This window comes from Mirounga angustirostris, unplaced genomic scaffold (assembly GCF_029215605.1).
Source record: "Mirounga angustirostris isolate CCGP_5_RB_7025 unplaced genomic scaffold, mMirAng1.0.hap1 SCAF_7, whole genome shotgun sequence".
NCBI lineage: Eukaryota > Metazoa > Chordata > Mammalia > Carnivora > Phocidae > Mirounga > Mirounga angustirostris.
Window position 1 is genome coordinate 28,754,192 of NW_026991715.1, and position 16,940 is coordinate 28,771,131.

The window sequence follows — 16,940 nt, forward strand, 5'->3', positions numbered from 1 at the left end:
ATTTATTTATTTATTTTAAGGTTTTATTTATTTATTTGACAGAGAGAGACACAGCAAGAGAGGGGACACAAGCAGGGGCAGAGGGAGAGGGAGAACCGGACTCCCTGCTGAGCAAGGAGCCCGATGTGGGACTCGATCCCAGGACCCTGGGGATCATGACCTGAGCCGAAGGCAAACACTTAATGACTGAGCCACCCAGGTGCCCTACATTTTGCATTTTAATTATAGTATAGTATTAAACAATATATTTGCAGCATTTGTAGATATTCTTCCTTTTTTTTCTTTTCTTCACAACTGAATATGTCATCTGGCATGTGATTAAGAGTCCAGATGGACCAAAGATTCATGCTTTTGTACCCCTAAGGAGCTCATCTTTGTCTTAATGGTATTACATTCAGGAAAGTGATGCTTCTAATCATGAGCCTCAGTAGCCTCATGTTTCTGCTCCCAATAATTTCTATTTTTATGCCCAAAATATTCAAACTGTCACATGAGCACCACTGTGCCAACAATGAGAGCACCACTTTCAAGACTACGTGATGGACCTGGCAGAGGATGCCAGACTGCATTAGTCCAACTGATGGATGAGAGTCTCAATGTTGGATAGGTGGACTAAGGAAAAGCTGTAAGTACAGTGACTACAGAAGTAAAGCATGTGAGAGATGAGGGCTGCTGGTTGTATTAAAACCACCTTTGTAGAGCACCTAATGGGCTGCAACCTACTTCCACGTACATGACCTCATTCAGTCATCACCTCACTCTTTTGTCTCATCCCACGCCCTTCTTTGTTTCAAGAAAGAACCAGGATGGTAAGGTGACAAAATCATCATTTGCTTAGCGGTATTATTAGTAAACAAAGAAGTATTATATTTCTACCTTTCCTGATGGTAAATATTGAGTACCTGCACAACCATCTAACAGGGTATTACGAATAAAAATATGCCACAGGCATTCTTTACACAAGGTCTACAAATTGACTGAAAAGAACATTATCACAGAGTTAAATGATTACCAGTGATGAACAAACCCAGTATCTGTGGAAATGCCTGCCAGTTTCCACAAGCCACCTGAAGAAGTTTAGATTCTCGGCCCATCAGTGGAGCGAGCAGGTGCCCTCCACTCAGTGAGATCTTCAGCCCAACACATGTTCAACAGAACTTCACTAAATGCCTTGTGCAGAGCAACCCATCAGCAATTTAGAAAAAAATTAAAACAGAGGCCTGATTCAAACAATGTGAAAATATGAGAACTATGGAAATTTGAACACTGAATAGTTGATGATATTAACAAAGTGTTAATAACTGTTATAAAGACCTATAATTATGTCCTTGTAAGAAGAGGTCTTAGCTTTGATACATATCAAAATGCTTAGGGGAGAATTATATGATGTCTTGGATTTGCTCCAAAATCATATAAGAGGGTAGGAAATGAGTGGGGAAATTGATGAAACCAAACTGACCACATGTTGATAACTGTTAAATCTGGGAGATGAGTACATGGGGGACCGTTATGATACTCTGCCTACTCCTGCATATATTTCAAACTTCCCATAACAAAAAGTTTTTTTTTTTTAATTTTGGAGCATTATAAACATAAATTAAGACTGGATACAAGGAATCCTGCCAGAGATACCTGGTTGGTTCAGTCGATAGAGCGTGTGACTCATGATCTCGGGATCGTGAGTTTGAGACCCACACTGGGTATAGAGATTACTTGAATAATTAAACTTAAAAAAAAAAAGAATCCTGCCATATCAACATGGATCAACATTAAAAAAAAGGTTGGGGGAAAAGGTGTTGCAGAAGGATATGTCCTGAATGATGCCATTTATATAAAATGCCAAACATGTCAAGCAATACAATACAAAACAATACAATACAAACTCTTAAGGGCACATGCATGAAATTAGGAAGACAAGTATGGGAATGACAGATACAAATTTCAGAATCATGGATATTGGAGTGCAGGAAGGGGAATGTAATTGGGGAGGGTTACACCAGGGGCTTCAACTATTTTTGTGAAGTTTTACATAAGGTCACAAACACATATGTGATTATTATATTATTCTCTATTCACTCTTGTACTTATGAAATATTCCACAATAAAAGGACGCACAAAAATTAAAATTAAAAAATGAAACAGAAAGTGGATAATCACCTGTGGGGATGACCTGGAAGGGTCCTGCACTTCTTGTATTGATTTCTAAGGACAATACCCATCACCACCCCAACCCTCAGCTTGTAAGAATTGCTTCTTTTTCTGTTAAAATATTTTTTATTATGAACAAAATCATACTGACAAAAATAGAATTAGCATACTTGAATAATAATAATAATAAAACAAACTCCCTTGAACCATGATTCAAGATCAGACGGCACTAGTACCACTGAAGTTCCTTGGTACTCGCTCTCTCCATTCACATCCCAGCCGACAGAGCTGCTATCCTGAATTTTGTGTTTATTTTTCCTGGCCTTTCTTTGCAATCTAATCGTATATTGTGTATTTAAGATACAGTTTTGCATGTTTTTAACTTGTACATGTGGAATCATACCTTGTCTTGCTTTTTTAAAAAAAAGATTTATTTATTTGAGACAGAGAGAGAAACATAAGCAGGGAGTCTGGGGTGGGGGGGCACACAGACAGAGAGGGAGAAGCAGACTCCCAGCTGAGCAGGGAGCCCAACGCCGGGCTCGATCCCAGGACCCTGAGATCATGACCTGAGCCAAAGGCAGATGCTTAACCGACTGAGCCACCCAGGCGCCCCCTAACTTGTTTTTTTTGATGAGAGATATTATGAAATTCATTGATGTTGATGCATGTGTTGTAGTTTTTCCTTTTCACTATGTTTGTATTAAGTTACTATTTATTTATCCAGTTCTATTGCTGATGGACTTTTGGATTGTTTCCAGTTTTTGCTATAACAAACAACACTCTTTGACACATCCTTATACTTACCTCTTGAAGTCCATGTGCAAGACTTTCTCTACAGTAGACACCAAGGAGAGGAACATTCGGGCATAGGGTAAATCCATCTACAACTTTATTAGATAATGCCAAGATTTCCCACAGTGCTTGTCCCAATGTACACTCCCACCAGCAATATATGAGAGATTCGATGCTCTGTATCCTCACCAACACTTGGTATTGACAATTACTTTTGCCTATTGAGTAAGAGTGAGAACTGGAATTTGAGGTTTTCTTTTTCTTTCTTTTTCTTTTTCAGTTAATGGTCTTTTTTATTGGAAAAAAATGGCTAGCATTGACAACTTGGAATGGACGTAAATTGTAATTTCTTGATCAGCAATGTTGATGGGTGTGCTGAAGTCCACATCCACAGCCTACTCTGCTGGCTCTAAGTCATGGTTCAGGAGGTTTTAAAAACGAGAGTCCCAAGATGCTCCCTTGGTAAAGGTTTCTTTTAAAAAAAAAATTGTGTGTGTGTGTGTGAATGGTGAATGGTGTGAATGGTGACAGCGTGACACCCATTTCGCTCTAGGACAACACGGGACAACGCTAAACCAACACACACAGCATGCCACCGGGATGCGTGTCATGGTCACCATGGGTGGGGGCACCCGGAAATACGAGAGTGCCGTCCTGCTAAGTGGGGCTACGTCTAGACAGTTTATCCTTCACCCATTTTTCTGCACAGCATCCTGAGGTAAACCAATTTTAAATGTTTTGTTTTCAGTAAACCAGCTATGACAATTTATACTAACAAGTTGAATTAGAACACATTTGAAGAAGTTTTAAATTTGTTTTTTACATTTTTCGCTTTTAATACAAATGCCTGACTGTGCTCAATTGTCAAGCTGCTTGCATGAAAAACTGGCCAGCCCAAACAGTGTATTAATCATGAGCAAATGGAACTGCAAGGAGTCCACTAGGTGCTTCCTTATCATTAAGGTAGTACAAGTATTTATACCGTAGAACTGATGTGTAGCTTGATCTCTAGGGGACAGGAACACCAACCAATACTTGCAGATTTTGTGTGGACAGAAGGTACTTTTGACATTCAGTTTTGCTATATAGAAACAGAATGAGTAAATGAACTTTTTTTTTTTTTTTTTGCAAGAGGCTAAGTAAAAGATTCAATCTGATTCTTCTAGAAGGGGGGAAAGGAGTTGAAAGTAGGCCTTCATTTGGCAGTCATCATCTGTACAAATTCTTCATAGTTGACTTGCCCATCTCCATCAATATCTGCTTCTCTGATCATTTCATCTACTTCTTTATCTGTTAGTTTTTCTCCCGTGACATGACGTAGCTCCGCCGCGCTGATGTGACTGTTGCCATCCTTGTCGAAGACTCTGGATGCCTTGCGAATTTCTTCTTCACTGTCTGTATCTTTCATTTTTCTAGCCATCATAGTCAAAAATTCTGGGAAGTCAATGGTGCCATTACCGTCGGCATCCACCTCGTTGATCAGATCCTGCAATTCAGGTTCTGTTGGGTTCTGACTCAGTGACCTCATGACTGTTCCAAGTTCCTTTGTTGTGATGGTGCCATCGCCATCTTTGCCAAATGGGGAGAAAGCCTCCTTGAACTCTGCAATCTGTTCTTAGGTCGGCTGATCAGCCCTGGTGCGAGCGAAGGAAGAGGAGCAGAGGGAGCGAGGGCGGCTGCACCAGCGCGGGGGCTGTGCGGGCGGGGCGCCTCCACGGCTGCTGCTCTGAGGTTTTATTTTTCACGTCCCTGCTTATTGATGAAGCCGAGGCTCTTGTCATGTTAGTGCCCATTCGTCTTCCTGCTTTTGTGAAATATCTGATTCTGTCCTTTGCTCATTTGGGGGGCAGGTGTGTTGTCTTTCTTGTATTTGTTTTTTTTTTTTAAGATCATTTATTTATTTATTTGACACAGAGACACAGCGAGAGAGAGAGAGGGAGAGAGAGAGAGAGAGCGCGAGCACAAGCAGGGGGAGTGGGAGAGGGAGAAGCAGGCTTCCAGCTGAGCAGGGAGCCCGATGCGGGGCTCGATCCCAGGACCCTGGCATCATGACCTGAGCAGAAGGCAGACGCTTAACAACTGAGCCACCCAGGTGCCCCTCTTGTATTGATTTTTAAAGGAATTTGCTATATATTTTAGGTATAATAATATAAATTATGTAATTTCCCAATTGTGACCTGCCTTGCCTCGTCTAAAATAAATATGTTTCTCCCCTCTTCAATCTGTTAGCGTGGTAGACTACACTAATAGATTTCCTAATCACCCCTGTATTCTGGGATAAACCCAACTTCGTTGTTATACAAGTATCACTTTTGTATATTCTGGATTTTGCTTGCTACTATTGTGTTTAGGAGTTTTGCAGCCGTACGTAAATGACAATGGGCTTATTGTCCTTGTTTTATTGACCTTACCTGGTTTTAGTTTCAAGACTATTCTATACATTCATTCACTGAACAAAAATTTTTTTGAATGCCCACTATACCCAAGGTGCTAGCTATTCTAGGCACTTGGACATATCATGAACAAAAGAGAAAAATGTCTATCCTGGTGGAGATTACATTCTAGCCTCATATGATGAGTTGAGGTATGTTCCCCTTTTTCTGTTCTCTGGAGGAGCTGTACAACTTGGGAATTATCTCATCCTTAAATGTTTGAAAGAACATCCCTTATTGTTTTTTGGTTTTTTTAATTTTCAAGTAAGCTCTGTGCCCAACATGGGGCTTGAATTCACATTCCTACAAAAAGAGTAGCATGCTCTACTGCCTGAGCCAGCCAGGTACCCTTGAAAGAACATATTTTTTAAATCTGGTACTTTAACAATTGATTCTTTTTTTTGCCCAAAGATTTTATTCATCTATTTGAAAGAAGAGAGCACAAGAGCACAAGAGCACATTCATCTACTGAGCGAGAGAGCACAAGTGGGGTTGGGGGGAGTGGAGAGCAGAGGGAGAGGGAGAAGTGGGCTCCCCACTGAGCAGGGAGCCCGACAGGGAGCTTGATCCCAGGACCCTGAGACCAGGTCCTGAGCCAAAGGCAGAGCTTAACCGACTGAGCCACCCAGGTGCCCCTTGATTCTTTTTCTTGATTGGTTATAGGATCATTCAGGTTTTCTATCTATTTTGAGTCAGTCTTAACTAATATTTTGTAGAAATTCTTCCATTTCATTTAAATTTTCAAATTTATTTGCCGGAAGTTGCTGGCAATGTTTTTGTTTTATTTTGCTTTTATCTCAACTACATCAGTACTTATGGCCACCTTCACATTTCTTTTTTTTTTTTTTTAAGATTTTATTTATTTATCTCAGAGAGAGAGAATGAGAGAGAGCACATGAGAGGGAGGAGGGTCAGAGGGAGAAGCAGACTCCCTGCCGAGCAGGGAGCCCGATGCGGGACTCGATCCCGGGACTCCAGGATCATGACCTGAGCCGAAGGCAGTCGCTTAACCAACTGAGCCACCCAGGCGCCCCCACCTTCACATTTCTTACCTTACCTGCCTCTTCCTCATTTTTCTTGATCCGTTTCACAACAGGCTTATCAATTTTACTAGTCTTATTAAATAATCAACTTGTGGCTTTGTTCTCTATTGTATTATATTCTCTATTATATCTCCATTTTCTTTCTTTTTTTTTTTTAAGATTTTATTTATTTGACAGAGAGAGAGAGAGAGAGAGCACAGGTAGGCAGAGCAGTAGGCAGAAGGAGAGGCTCGCTGAAGAGAGCCTGATTGGGGCTCAATCCCAGGACCCTGGGATCATGACCTGAGCTGAAGGCAGACATTTAACTGACTGACCCACCCAGGCGCCCCTATATCTCCATTTTCATTTCATTAATTTCCATTCTTAAGTTATTATTTCATCCCTTTTATTTTGGTTTTGTTCTGTTCTTTTAAAAATATTGGTTTCAGTTGGTGTTTAGTTCATTAATTTTCAGCTATTCTCGTTTTTTGTTTTTGTTTTTGTTTTTGTTTTTTTTCTCTTAGAACTTTGAATATATTGTCCCAATAATTCTAGCCTCCTTGGTTTTGTTTTTTTTTTTTTTAAAGATTATTTATTTGACAGAGAGAGACATAGTGAGAGAGGGAACACAAGCAGGGGGAGGGGGAGAGGGAGAAGCAGGCTTCCCGCGGAGCAGGGATCCCGATGTGGGGCTCAATCCCAGGACCCTGGGATCATGACCTGAGCCGAAGGCAGACGCTTAACGACTGAGCCACCCAGGCGCCCCTATTCTCGTTTTTTTTTTAAGGAGGGTTTGTTTTTATTTTGTTTTATTTTTTATTTTTTAATTTTTTTAAAGGATTTTATTTATTTATTTGTCAGAGAGAGAGTACAAGCAGGAGGAGTGGCAGGCAGAGAGAGACGCAGGCTCCTCCCTGAGCAAGGAGCCCGATGCAGGACTCGATCCCAGGACCCTGGGATCATGACCTGAGCTGGGGGCAGATGCCTAACTGCCTGAGCCACCCAGGCGTCCCATCAGCTATCTCTTCTGATAGAAATATTCAAAGTGACATATTTCCTTCTTAATATCACAAGTCTTCTTTAACTTTTATGAAAACCATAATACAAAAATGCACAAATCATAAGAGTTCAGCGAATTCTCACTAAGTGAGCAGAACATGTGTGACCCCAACGCAGGTCAAAAAACAGAACACTGCTAGTACACCTGAAGCCTCTCGTGCCTCTCCTAATCGTGGTCTCCTGCTTTCTCGGAGGTAACCACCATCACGACCTTTGTCATTACAGATCAATTTTACCTGTTTTTGAACATTATGAAAACAGAATAATGTAGTATGCATTTTTTTTATATTTGGCTTCATTTTGCTTGATATTATATTTATGAGCTCTAAGTTGTTGCATGTGGCTATAGTTTGCTCATTTTGTTGCTTTATATAATATTTTACCATATGAATATACTAGAATTCATTTATCCATTCTTCATTGTTGATGAACCTTTGTATGGTTTCCAGTTTGGGGCTAATGCAAATAATGCTGATGTGAACATTGTTTTCTTCTGAAATAATTTCAAACTTGTAAACAAAGTCACAAAAATAGTACAAAGAATATTTTTTCCTGAACCATTTGAGACTAAATTGCTGGTATGATGCCCCAAATAACTTAGAATTTATATGTAATTCCTATGAACAGTGGTGTTGTCTTACTTAACCCCAATACAATAATCAAAAGCAGGAAATTAACATTAATACATTCCTATCATCGAATCCACACACCTCATTCAGGTTCTTCCAAGTGTCCCAGTATGTGTTTCATAGCAAAACACTCCAGTCGGGGATCACATGTTTTATTTGGCTTTCAGATATTTCTCCCTCAGTATGGAGTAGTTCTTCAGTCTTTCCTTGACTTTCAAGGCCTTGACTCTTTTGAATATTACAGACCAGTTGTTTTGTATAGTGCCCCAAATTTTATTTTTTCTGATATTTACTCATGTTTAGATTCAGGTCATGTATTTTTGGTAGAAATATCAGGGAAACAATGTTGTTGTTTTCATTGCATCCTGTCAGGTAGTAAATTAGGTCAATTTGTCCCATAAATGAGAATGTTCACTTCGACCAATTTACTAAGGCGTTTTCTAACAGGTTTCTCCTCTGTAAAATTACTCTTTTCCCTTTGTAATTAATAAGTATTTTGTGGGAGACACTTTGACACTATGCAAATATCCCATTTAGTTTTAGCATCCATGAATGACTCCAGTTTGCAATAATTATTAGTGTGATGGCAAATGTTGATTTTCTTTCCATCATTTCTTTTACATTTATTAAATGGAATTCTGCTATAAGAAAGAGCTGTGTCTTCTCCCCCTACTTACTTATTTTTTAATTATTAACTTATATGTATATGGACTCATACTCATCTTTATTTATATGTTACACTCTATTGCTATGGTGGTTTTGTTGCCCCCATTGTCTCACAACTGACCATGAAAAGTTCCTTCTAGCTGGTATCTGTGTCATTTCAAAATGTTTTTAAAGGTCTTTTACTTTCTGGCACAACAAAAATGTTCAAGGCTCATCATTTATTTCCCCTACCCCAGCCCTGGAATCAGCCGTTTCTCCAAGGAGCTTGGTCTTCTTTTACTGCAGAGTAATATTTAGAAACCCAGATCTAGGCCCTAGGTGCACTCATTGCTAGAGCTATGTCAGCAGAAAAAACTAAGAAAAATATAAAAGTATATACATAAACACATATATACATCTCTATCTTATAAAACACCATGAGTTCATTCCATAATATACTTTACTCAACCCTAAAAATACATTAAAAAACCATAAAATTCATAAACATTTCAGAATTGTTAACATATGCTCCTGTAATACAGGAATTTACTAACTATAGTATGACATTTGTGTACTCTTCTTTTTCTTTTTAGCTGTACAGTATATAGACAAAATACTTTTCTAAAGTTATTTAGGTTAGTTATTTTCTTCTCTACCCTCTCCAGTGTGGTTATGTTATTCATTTATTACTATTTGTATTCAATTTTGGGTCCCACCTCCAACACACACACACACACCCTGGTTTCAAATCAATTAAATGGGGGAAAGGAGAAGTATTTTTAGTGATGGTGATAGAATAATAGGATATCTGTTTGGGGAAATAATAAGCCTCAACCTCTATTACACTCCCTATGCAAAAATTAATTTGAGATTAGATCTAAATCAATCAAACACTACTACTATAAACTTCTGTAAAAATACATAAGAGAATATCTTTGCAACTTTGGGGCAGGCAAAAATTTTTTAGTTCATAGAAAACACTAGCCATAAAAGAAAACATTGATAAGTTGGACTACATCAAAATTAAATATATCTACTCATCAAAAGATACCATTAAAAAAATGAATAGGCGGGCCGCCTGGGTGGTTCAGTTTGTTAAGGGTCTGCCTTTGGCTCGGGTCATGATCCCAGAGTCCTGCCCTTCTTATCTCCCTCCCCTTGCTCATGCTCTCTCGTGCTCTCTCTCTCTCTCAAATAAATAAATAAAATCTTCTTCTTTTAAAAAAAGAAAAATGAGTAGGCAAGCTATAGACTTATGTACTGGAAAAAATATTCTCTATCTATCAACAAATATCTGTATTCAGAATAGATTTTAAAGCCCTAAAAGTCAACAGTAAAAAAGACAAGCAACCCATTAAAAATGAATAGAAGTCTTGAATGGGCAACCAAAAAAGCATATGAAAAGGTATTCACTCATTACTCATCAGAGAAATGCAAATTAAAACCCCAATGAAATACAACTACATCCCCCCTGAAATGGTTAAAATAAGAGATGACAAACCTGACATGGGTGAGAGTATGTAACAACTTAAATCCTCAATCACTGCTTTGGAAAACTCTAACAGTTTTTCTAGAAAGTTTAACATACATCTACTCTATGACCTAGCATACACAAAAACTCAAAATGGATTAAAGACCTAAAAGTGAGTCCTGAAACCATAAAAATCCTAGAAGAGAATGCAGGCAATAATTTTTCTGATATCAGCTGTAGCAAACATTTTTCTAGTTATGTCTGCTGAGACAAGGAAAACAAAAGCAAAAATAAACTATTGGGACTACATCAAAATAAAAAGCTTTCCCACAGTGAAGGAAACCATTAACAAAGCAAAATGGCAACCTATCAAAAGGAAGAAGATATTTGCAAAGATATATCTGATAAGGGGTTAATATCCGAAATGTTGCACAACTCAACATCAAAACAGCAAACAATCCAATTTAAAAATGGGCAGAGGACCTGAAAAGACATTTTCCCAAAGAAGACACACAGATGGCCAACAGACGCATGAAAAGATGCTCAACATCACTCGCCATCAGGGAAATGCAAATCAAAACCACAATGAGTTATCACCTTATACCTGTCAGAATGGCTAAAATAAAAATAACAAGAAAAACAAGTGTTGACAAAGATGTGGAGAAAAAGGAAACCTCATGCACTGTTGGTGGGAATGTAAACTTGTGCAGCCACTGAGGAAAACAGTACAAAGTTTCCTTGAAAATTTAAAAATAAAAATACCATGTGATTCAATCATTCTGCTACTGGGTATTTACCCAAAGAAAACTAAAACACTAATTCATAAAGATATCTGCACCCCTATGTTTACTGCAGCATTATTTACAATAGCCAAGATATGGAGCAACCTCAGAGTCCACTGAATGGATAAAAAGATGTGGTATATATATACAATAGAATATTACACAGCCATATTATTATTATTTATATACATATTACAATGAGATCACATCGTCTGCGACAACATGGATGAAACTTTATGGGCATTATGCTAAGTAAAATAAGTCAGACTGAAAAAGATAAATACCATATGATTTCACTCATATGTGGGATCTAAAAAAAAAAATGAATAAACAAACAAAAAGCAGAATCAGACCCGTAAATACAGAGAACAAACTGATGATTGCCAGAAGGGAGAAGAGTCAGGGGATGGGAAAAATGGGTGAAGGGGAGTGGAAGGTATGGGCTTCCAGTTATGGAATGAATAAGTCATGGGAATAAAAGGCACAGCATAAGGAATATAGTCAGTGATACTGTAATAGTGATAGTGACAGACTGTAGCTTACACTTGCGGTGAACAAAATATAATGTATAAATTGTCAAATCACTATGATGTACACCTGAAACTAATGTAACATTGTGTGTCAATTATACTCAAATAAAAAAATTTTTTTAAAAATCTGTGAGCAATTCAAATTGTATCAGCTGGAGAATGGATAAAGAAACTATCCATGTGGAGAGTGGATAAATTTGAAACATATTGGAACACCTGGCTGGATCAGTTGGTAGAGCATGTGACTCTTCATCTCAGGGTCCCAAGTTCAAGCCCCATGTTGGGTGTAGAGCTTACTTAAGTAAATAATAGTTTGGGGCACCTGGCTGGTTTAGTGGATAGAGTGTGTGACTCTTGATCTTGGGATCATGAGTTCGAGCCCCATGCTGGGCATAAAGATTACTTTAAAAAAAAGTAACTGTGGCATATTCACACAAGGGACTACTACTCAGCAATTAAAAAGGACTGAACTACTTTAAATGGGTAGATTTTATGCTATGTTAGACATTTCTCAGTAAGGCTGTAAAAAAAGGAATGAATTGAATACACATGTACAACATTGATGAATCTCAAAAACACTGTCAAAAAAGAAACCAGGTACAAAAGAATATATATTATATGGTTCATTTACATATATACTATATGATTCATCTATCTAATGTTCAAACACAAATAATGCTAATCTGTGGGAACAGAAGTCAGATAGCGGTTGCCTCTGGTAGGAGATATTAAATGTAAAAAGGGTAATGTGGGATATAATTGTTCTATATTCTGCTTTGGGTGGTTGTTACATAAATATGTTTGTCACAACGTATGAAGCTAAACAGAATTTGTGCGTTTTATTTTACATAAACTATACCTTAAAGAGAATATCATTAAGAAAATGAAGAGACATACCACACATTGGGAGATAATATTTATGATTCATATGTGTGACAAAAGACTTACATTCAGAATATATCAAGGACCTCTAAAAACTAGCAATAAAAAAGCAAACATTCCAATTTGAAATGTGCAAAGTATTTGAACAATTAACAAAAAAGATATGAGGCTGTCCAATAAGCATGTGAAAAGATGCTTAACATCATTATTTACTAGGGAAATGCAAATTAAAACCTCAATGAGATACTATTATACATTCACTAAAATGGATAAAATGAAAATGACTTACAATATCAAATGTTTATAAAGATGTGATACAACTGGAACTCTTATTCATTGCTTGTGGGTGTGTAAACATTCTCTCATTTTAGAGAACTGTTTGGTAGTTTCTTAAAAATTTAAATATATACCTGCCCTATAACCCAGGAATTCCACTTCTAAGCATTTTTCCCAAGAAAAAATGGAGGTTTATATCCACAAAAAGGCTTGTACAAGAAAGTTCATGGCATCCTTAATCATAATAATTAAAACAACCCAAATATGCATCAACAGGAGAATGGATGAAGAAATTGTTTTATATCCATACAACGGAACACTACATAGCTATAAAAAATAACAAATAACTGACACCTGCAAACCATGGATGAATCTCAAAAATATCATACCAAGGTATATACGCTGTATTCCATTTATATGATTCGAATTTCACGAAGTCTAAAAATGGGCAAAACTAATCTATGGTGGGGCGCCTGGGTGGCTCAGTTGGTTAAACGACTGCCTTCGGCTCAGGTCATGATCCTGGAGTCCCTGGATCGAGTCCCTGGATCGAGTCCCGCATCGGGCTCCCTGCTCGGCAGGGAGTCTGCCTCTCCCTCTGACCCTCCCCCCTCTCATGTGCTCTCTCTCATTCTCTCTCTCTCAAATAAATAAATAAAATCTTTAAAAAAAAACTAATCTATGGTGTTAGAATTCAGAAAAGTGTTTGGATTAAAGATGAGCAGAAAATTCACTGGAAAAGGGACTAGGGTGATGGAAATGTTCTAGATCTTGTTTCAGGTAGTGTTGCATGGGTGAATACAGTTGCCAAAACTCATTCAACGGAAAACTTAAAATCAATTCAAAAAGCCCTAAAGTGAAGATGAAATAAAGATATTTTCAGAAAAACATAAATGTGTGGGTTTGTCACCAACAGGTCTGCACTAAAGGAAATACGAAAGGGTAGTTTTCAAGCAGAGAAAAATGATCCCAGATGTAAGCTTGGAGATTCAGGGAGAAAAATAGGAAAAAAATGTGAAATACTGAGCTGGCTCAGTCGGTTGAGCTGCAGACTCTTAATTTCTGCTCACGTCATGATCTCTGGGTTGCCGAATCAAACCTCCCTTGGGGCTCTGGGCTCAGCACGGAGTCTGCTTGAGATTTTCTCTCTCCCTCTCCTTCTGGCCCTCCCCCCAATCACACTCACTCTCTCTCTAAAGTAAATAAATACAGTCTTTTAAAAAATAAAACAGTAACAGTATATTGCAAAACTAACATATATATAACTAAAATACATGACAAAAATGGCACATGAGTCAGGAGAGAAGTAAAAGGAGTGAAAATATTTTCAGGTCCTTTCATTGTCCAAAAACAAGTAAAAGTTCTAATTTTATTAAATTCTAGTAAGTAAAAAATGCACGCAGTAATCTACAGAGAATTGTGAAAGAATATATAATTAACAAATGAATAAAAGGGAAATATTAAATAACGAAATACTCAATAAATCCAAAGAAAGCAATAAAGGGAAGAAAAAGAAAAACAATAAAAAGAAAAATGGAAAGTAAATAGTAAGCTGATAAATTTAAAACCAAACATATTGGGGCGCCTGGGTGGCTCAGTCGTTAAGCGTCTGCCTTCAGCTCAGGTCATGATCCCAGCATCCTGGGATCGAGCCCCGCATCAGGCTCCCTGCTCCGCGGGAAGCCTGCTTCTCCCTCTCCCACTCCCCCTGCTTGTGTTCCTGCTCTCGCTGTCTCTCTCTCTGTCAAATAAATAAATAAAATCTTTAAAAAAAATAAAAAATAAAAAATAAAAAAAAAATAAAAGACATAAATTGTCAGACTGGATTAAAAACAATTAAACCCAACCATACACTGCTTATAAAAGAACCATTTAGATGAAATATAAATCTATAGGAATATTCAAAGTCAAAGAAAATTAAAAATGTACCATATAAACTCTAAACAGAAAAAGCTAGTGTAGTTGTATTGATCACAGACGAAGTAGACTTTATGGCAAGAAATATTACATAATGAACAAAGATGAGAGATATTTCATAATGAAAAAAGGTACAATTCAGCAGAAAATATAATAAATCTATATTTTATGCACCTAAAAACATAGCCTTAAATGTACATAAAGAAAAAAAACGGATAGAATTAAAAGGAGAAATAGACAACTCCATAATCATAGTCAGAAATTTTAACACACATTTGTCAATACCTATTAAAATAGGCACAGGCCAAAGAATCAGAAATGATTTAAAAACCTGAATAAGACAACTAACACTCTTGACCTGATACCTGTAGAACATTGTACCCAACAACTAGAGAATACACAGTATTTTAAAGTTCAAAAATTTACTACATACTGGTACACAAAACAAGTCAATAAATTTCAGAGGACTGAAATAACACAGCCTGTATTCTCTGATCACACTCTAATTAAGCTAAGTTCCAATTTCAAAGATTCTCATGTGTTTGGAAACTGAGAATTACATTTCTTGATAGCTCGTGGGTCAAAGCAGATATCACAATAGAAATGAGAAAATATCTTTTACTGAAAAATAATGAAAACACTACATATAGAAACTTGTGTGACACAGTTTGGCTGTGTTTAGAGGTAAATATATAGCTTTAAAATGCTTATTATAAAAAGAACAGTGGCTGATAACGATTTAAGTTCAAAAATGAATACAAAATTTATGCAAAAGAAAGTAGAAGGAAAAAAATAACAAGGATAAAAGTGGACATTAATGACACAGAAAGCAAACAGAGAGAGCATCAACTTCGCTGAAGACTTTGAAACTGATTGTCTCTGTCAAAACTTACCAAGAAAAAAAATGAGAGAAAATAGAAACTACCACTATCAATAATGAAAAAGGGGACTTCATTACAAATCCTACAGACTTTTATGAGATAATAAGAGAATATTATGAACAATTTTATCCCAACAAATTTAAAAATTTAGGTGAACTGGACAAATTCCTAGAAAAAAAAAATTCCTAGAAAAACCTAACAAACAAGCAGCAGCTAAAAAAAAAAAAGAAATCTTAATAAGCTCTAACTTTCAAATAAAATGAGTTCATCATTTAAAACTTTCCCACACACTGTTGCTGTTGTCAACATCATACCAGCCCCTTGGATTCTAATGAAGTCAGGTGATGCTCCAGAATGAGAGACAAGCCAATTTAAGGGAAGTTTGGATCCAGCCTCATCTATAATTACTATTAGGTATTTGATAACAACAAACCCATCTAGATGCAGAATATCTTGATGCATTTTGACAATGTGAGGACAGCGGCGCCTGGGGAATGATGAACTCATGGAAAAGTGTTCTAGATTTTCATTTCAGAAAATCTGGCATGGTACCATAGCGCAAGACCTCTAGCCTGTACCCAAAAACTACATCCTCAGCTCAAGACCAATGTAAACCCCATCTTTTTTTTTTTTTTAAGATTTTATTTGAAAGAGAAAAAAAAAAAAGAGAAGCACAAATAGAGGGAGAGGGAGAAGCAGGCTCCCTGCTGAGCTGGGAGCCCTACATGGGGCTCCATCTCAGGACCCTGAGATCATGACCTGAGCCGAAGGCAGACACTTAACTGACTGAGCCCCCCAGGCGCCCCATACACCCCATCTTTTTATTGAAGTACAGTACTGATGCTTAGCTTTGCACTAATCACATATTCAGGTTTGTCTTCTACAGTTGCAGCTGATTTCTCAGCCATGTGGCCACACTATTACCTACTCCCTCCTCTTCCTGATATAAATCACAGTTCCCTAGATACTCCAAAAATCGTGGACAAATAAGTAGGGCTGTAGTAACAGTGATGCTGTTGTGCTATGGCCATTGAAGAGTCATTTAGTGTATTTGGATTATAGTTTTTTATCTGACGTAAGTCTGTGTGATACCAGCACAACCTGTAGAAAGAGTACATAATGGACTTTAAAAATATCTATAGACAAGTGGAGCACCTGGCTGGCTCAGTCTGTAGAGCATGCGACTCTTGATCTCGGAGTTGTGAGTTCAAGCCCCAAACTGGTCATAGAGCCTACTCAAAAAAAAAAAAAAATCAGGATGCCTGAGTGGCACAGTCACTTAAGTGTCTGACTCTTGGTTTTGACTCGGGTTGTGATCTTGGGGTCACGAGATCGAGCCCTGTGCTGGGCTCTGCGCTCAGTTCGGGGTCTGCTTGGGATTCTCTCTCCCTCTCCTTCTTCCCCTCCCACTCATGCTCTCTCTCTCTCTCAAATAAATAAATAAAAATAAATCTTTTTTGTTTTGTTTTAT

At 37.6% G+C, this 16,940-nt stretch overlaps 1 protein-coding gene across 1 annotated transcript; it reads right to left on the reverse strand.

Moving 5' to 3' along the window:
• Positions 1-3,992: 3,992 nt before the first annotated feature.
• On the reverse strand, positions 3,993-4,471 carry LOC123854175 (calmodulin-1-like). Its single transcript, XM_064595585.1, has one exon. The coding sequence runs from the start codon at positions 4,469-4,471 to the stop codon at positions 4,139-4,141; it is 333 nt and encodes a 110-aa protein (XP_064451655.1). The 3' UTR covers positions 3,993-4,138.
• Between the last annotated feature and the right edge of the window lie 12,469 nt (positions 4,472-16,940).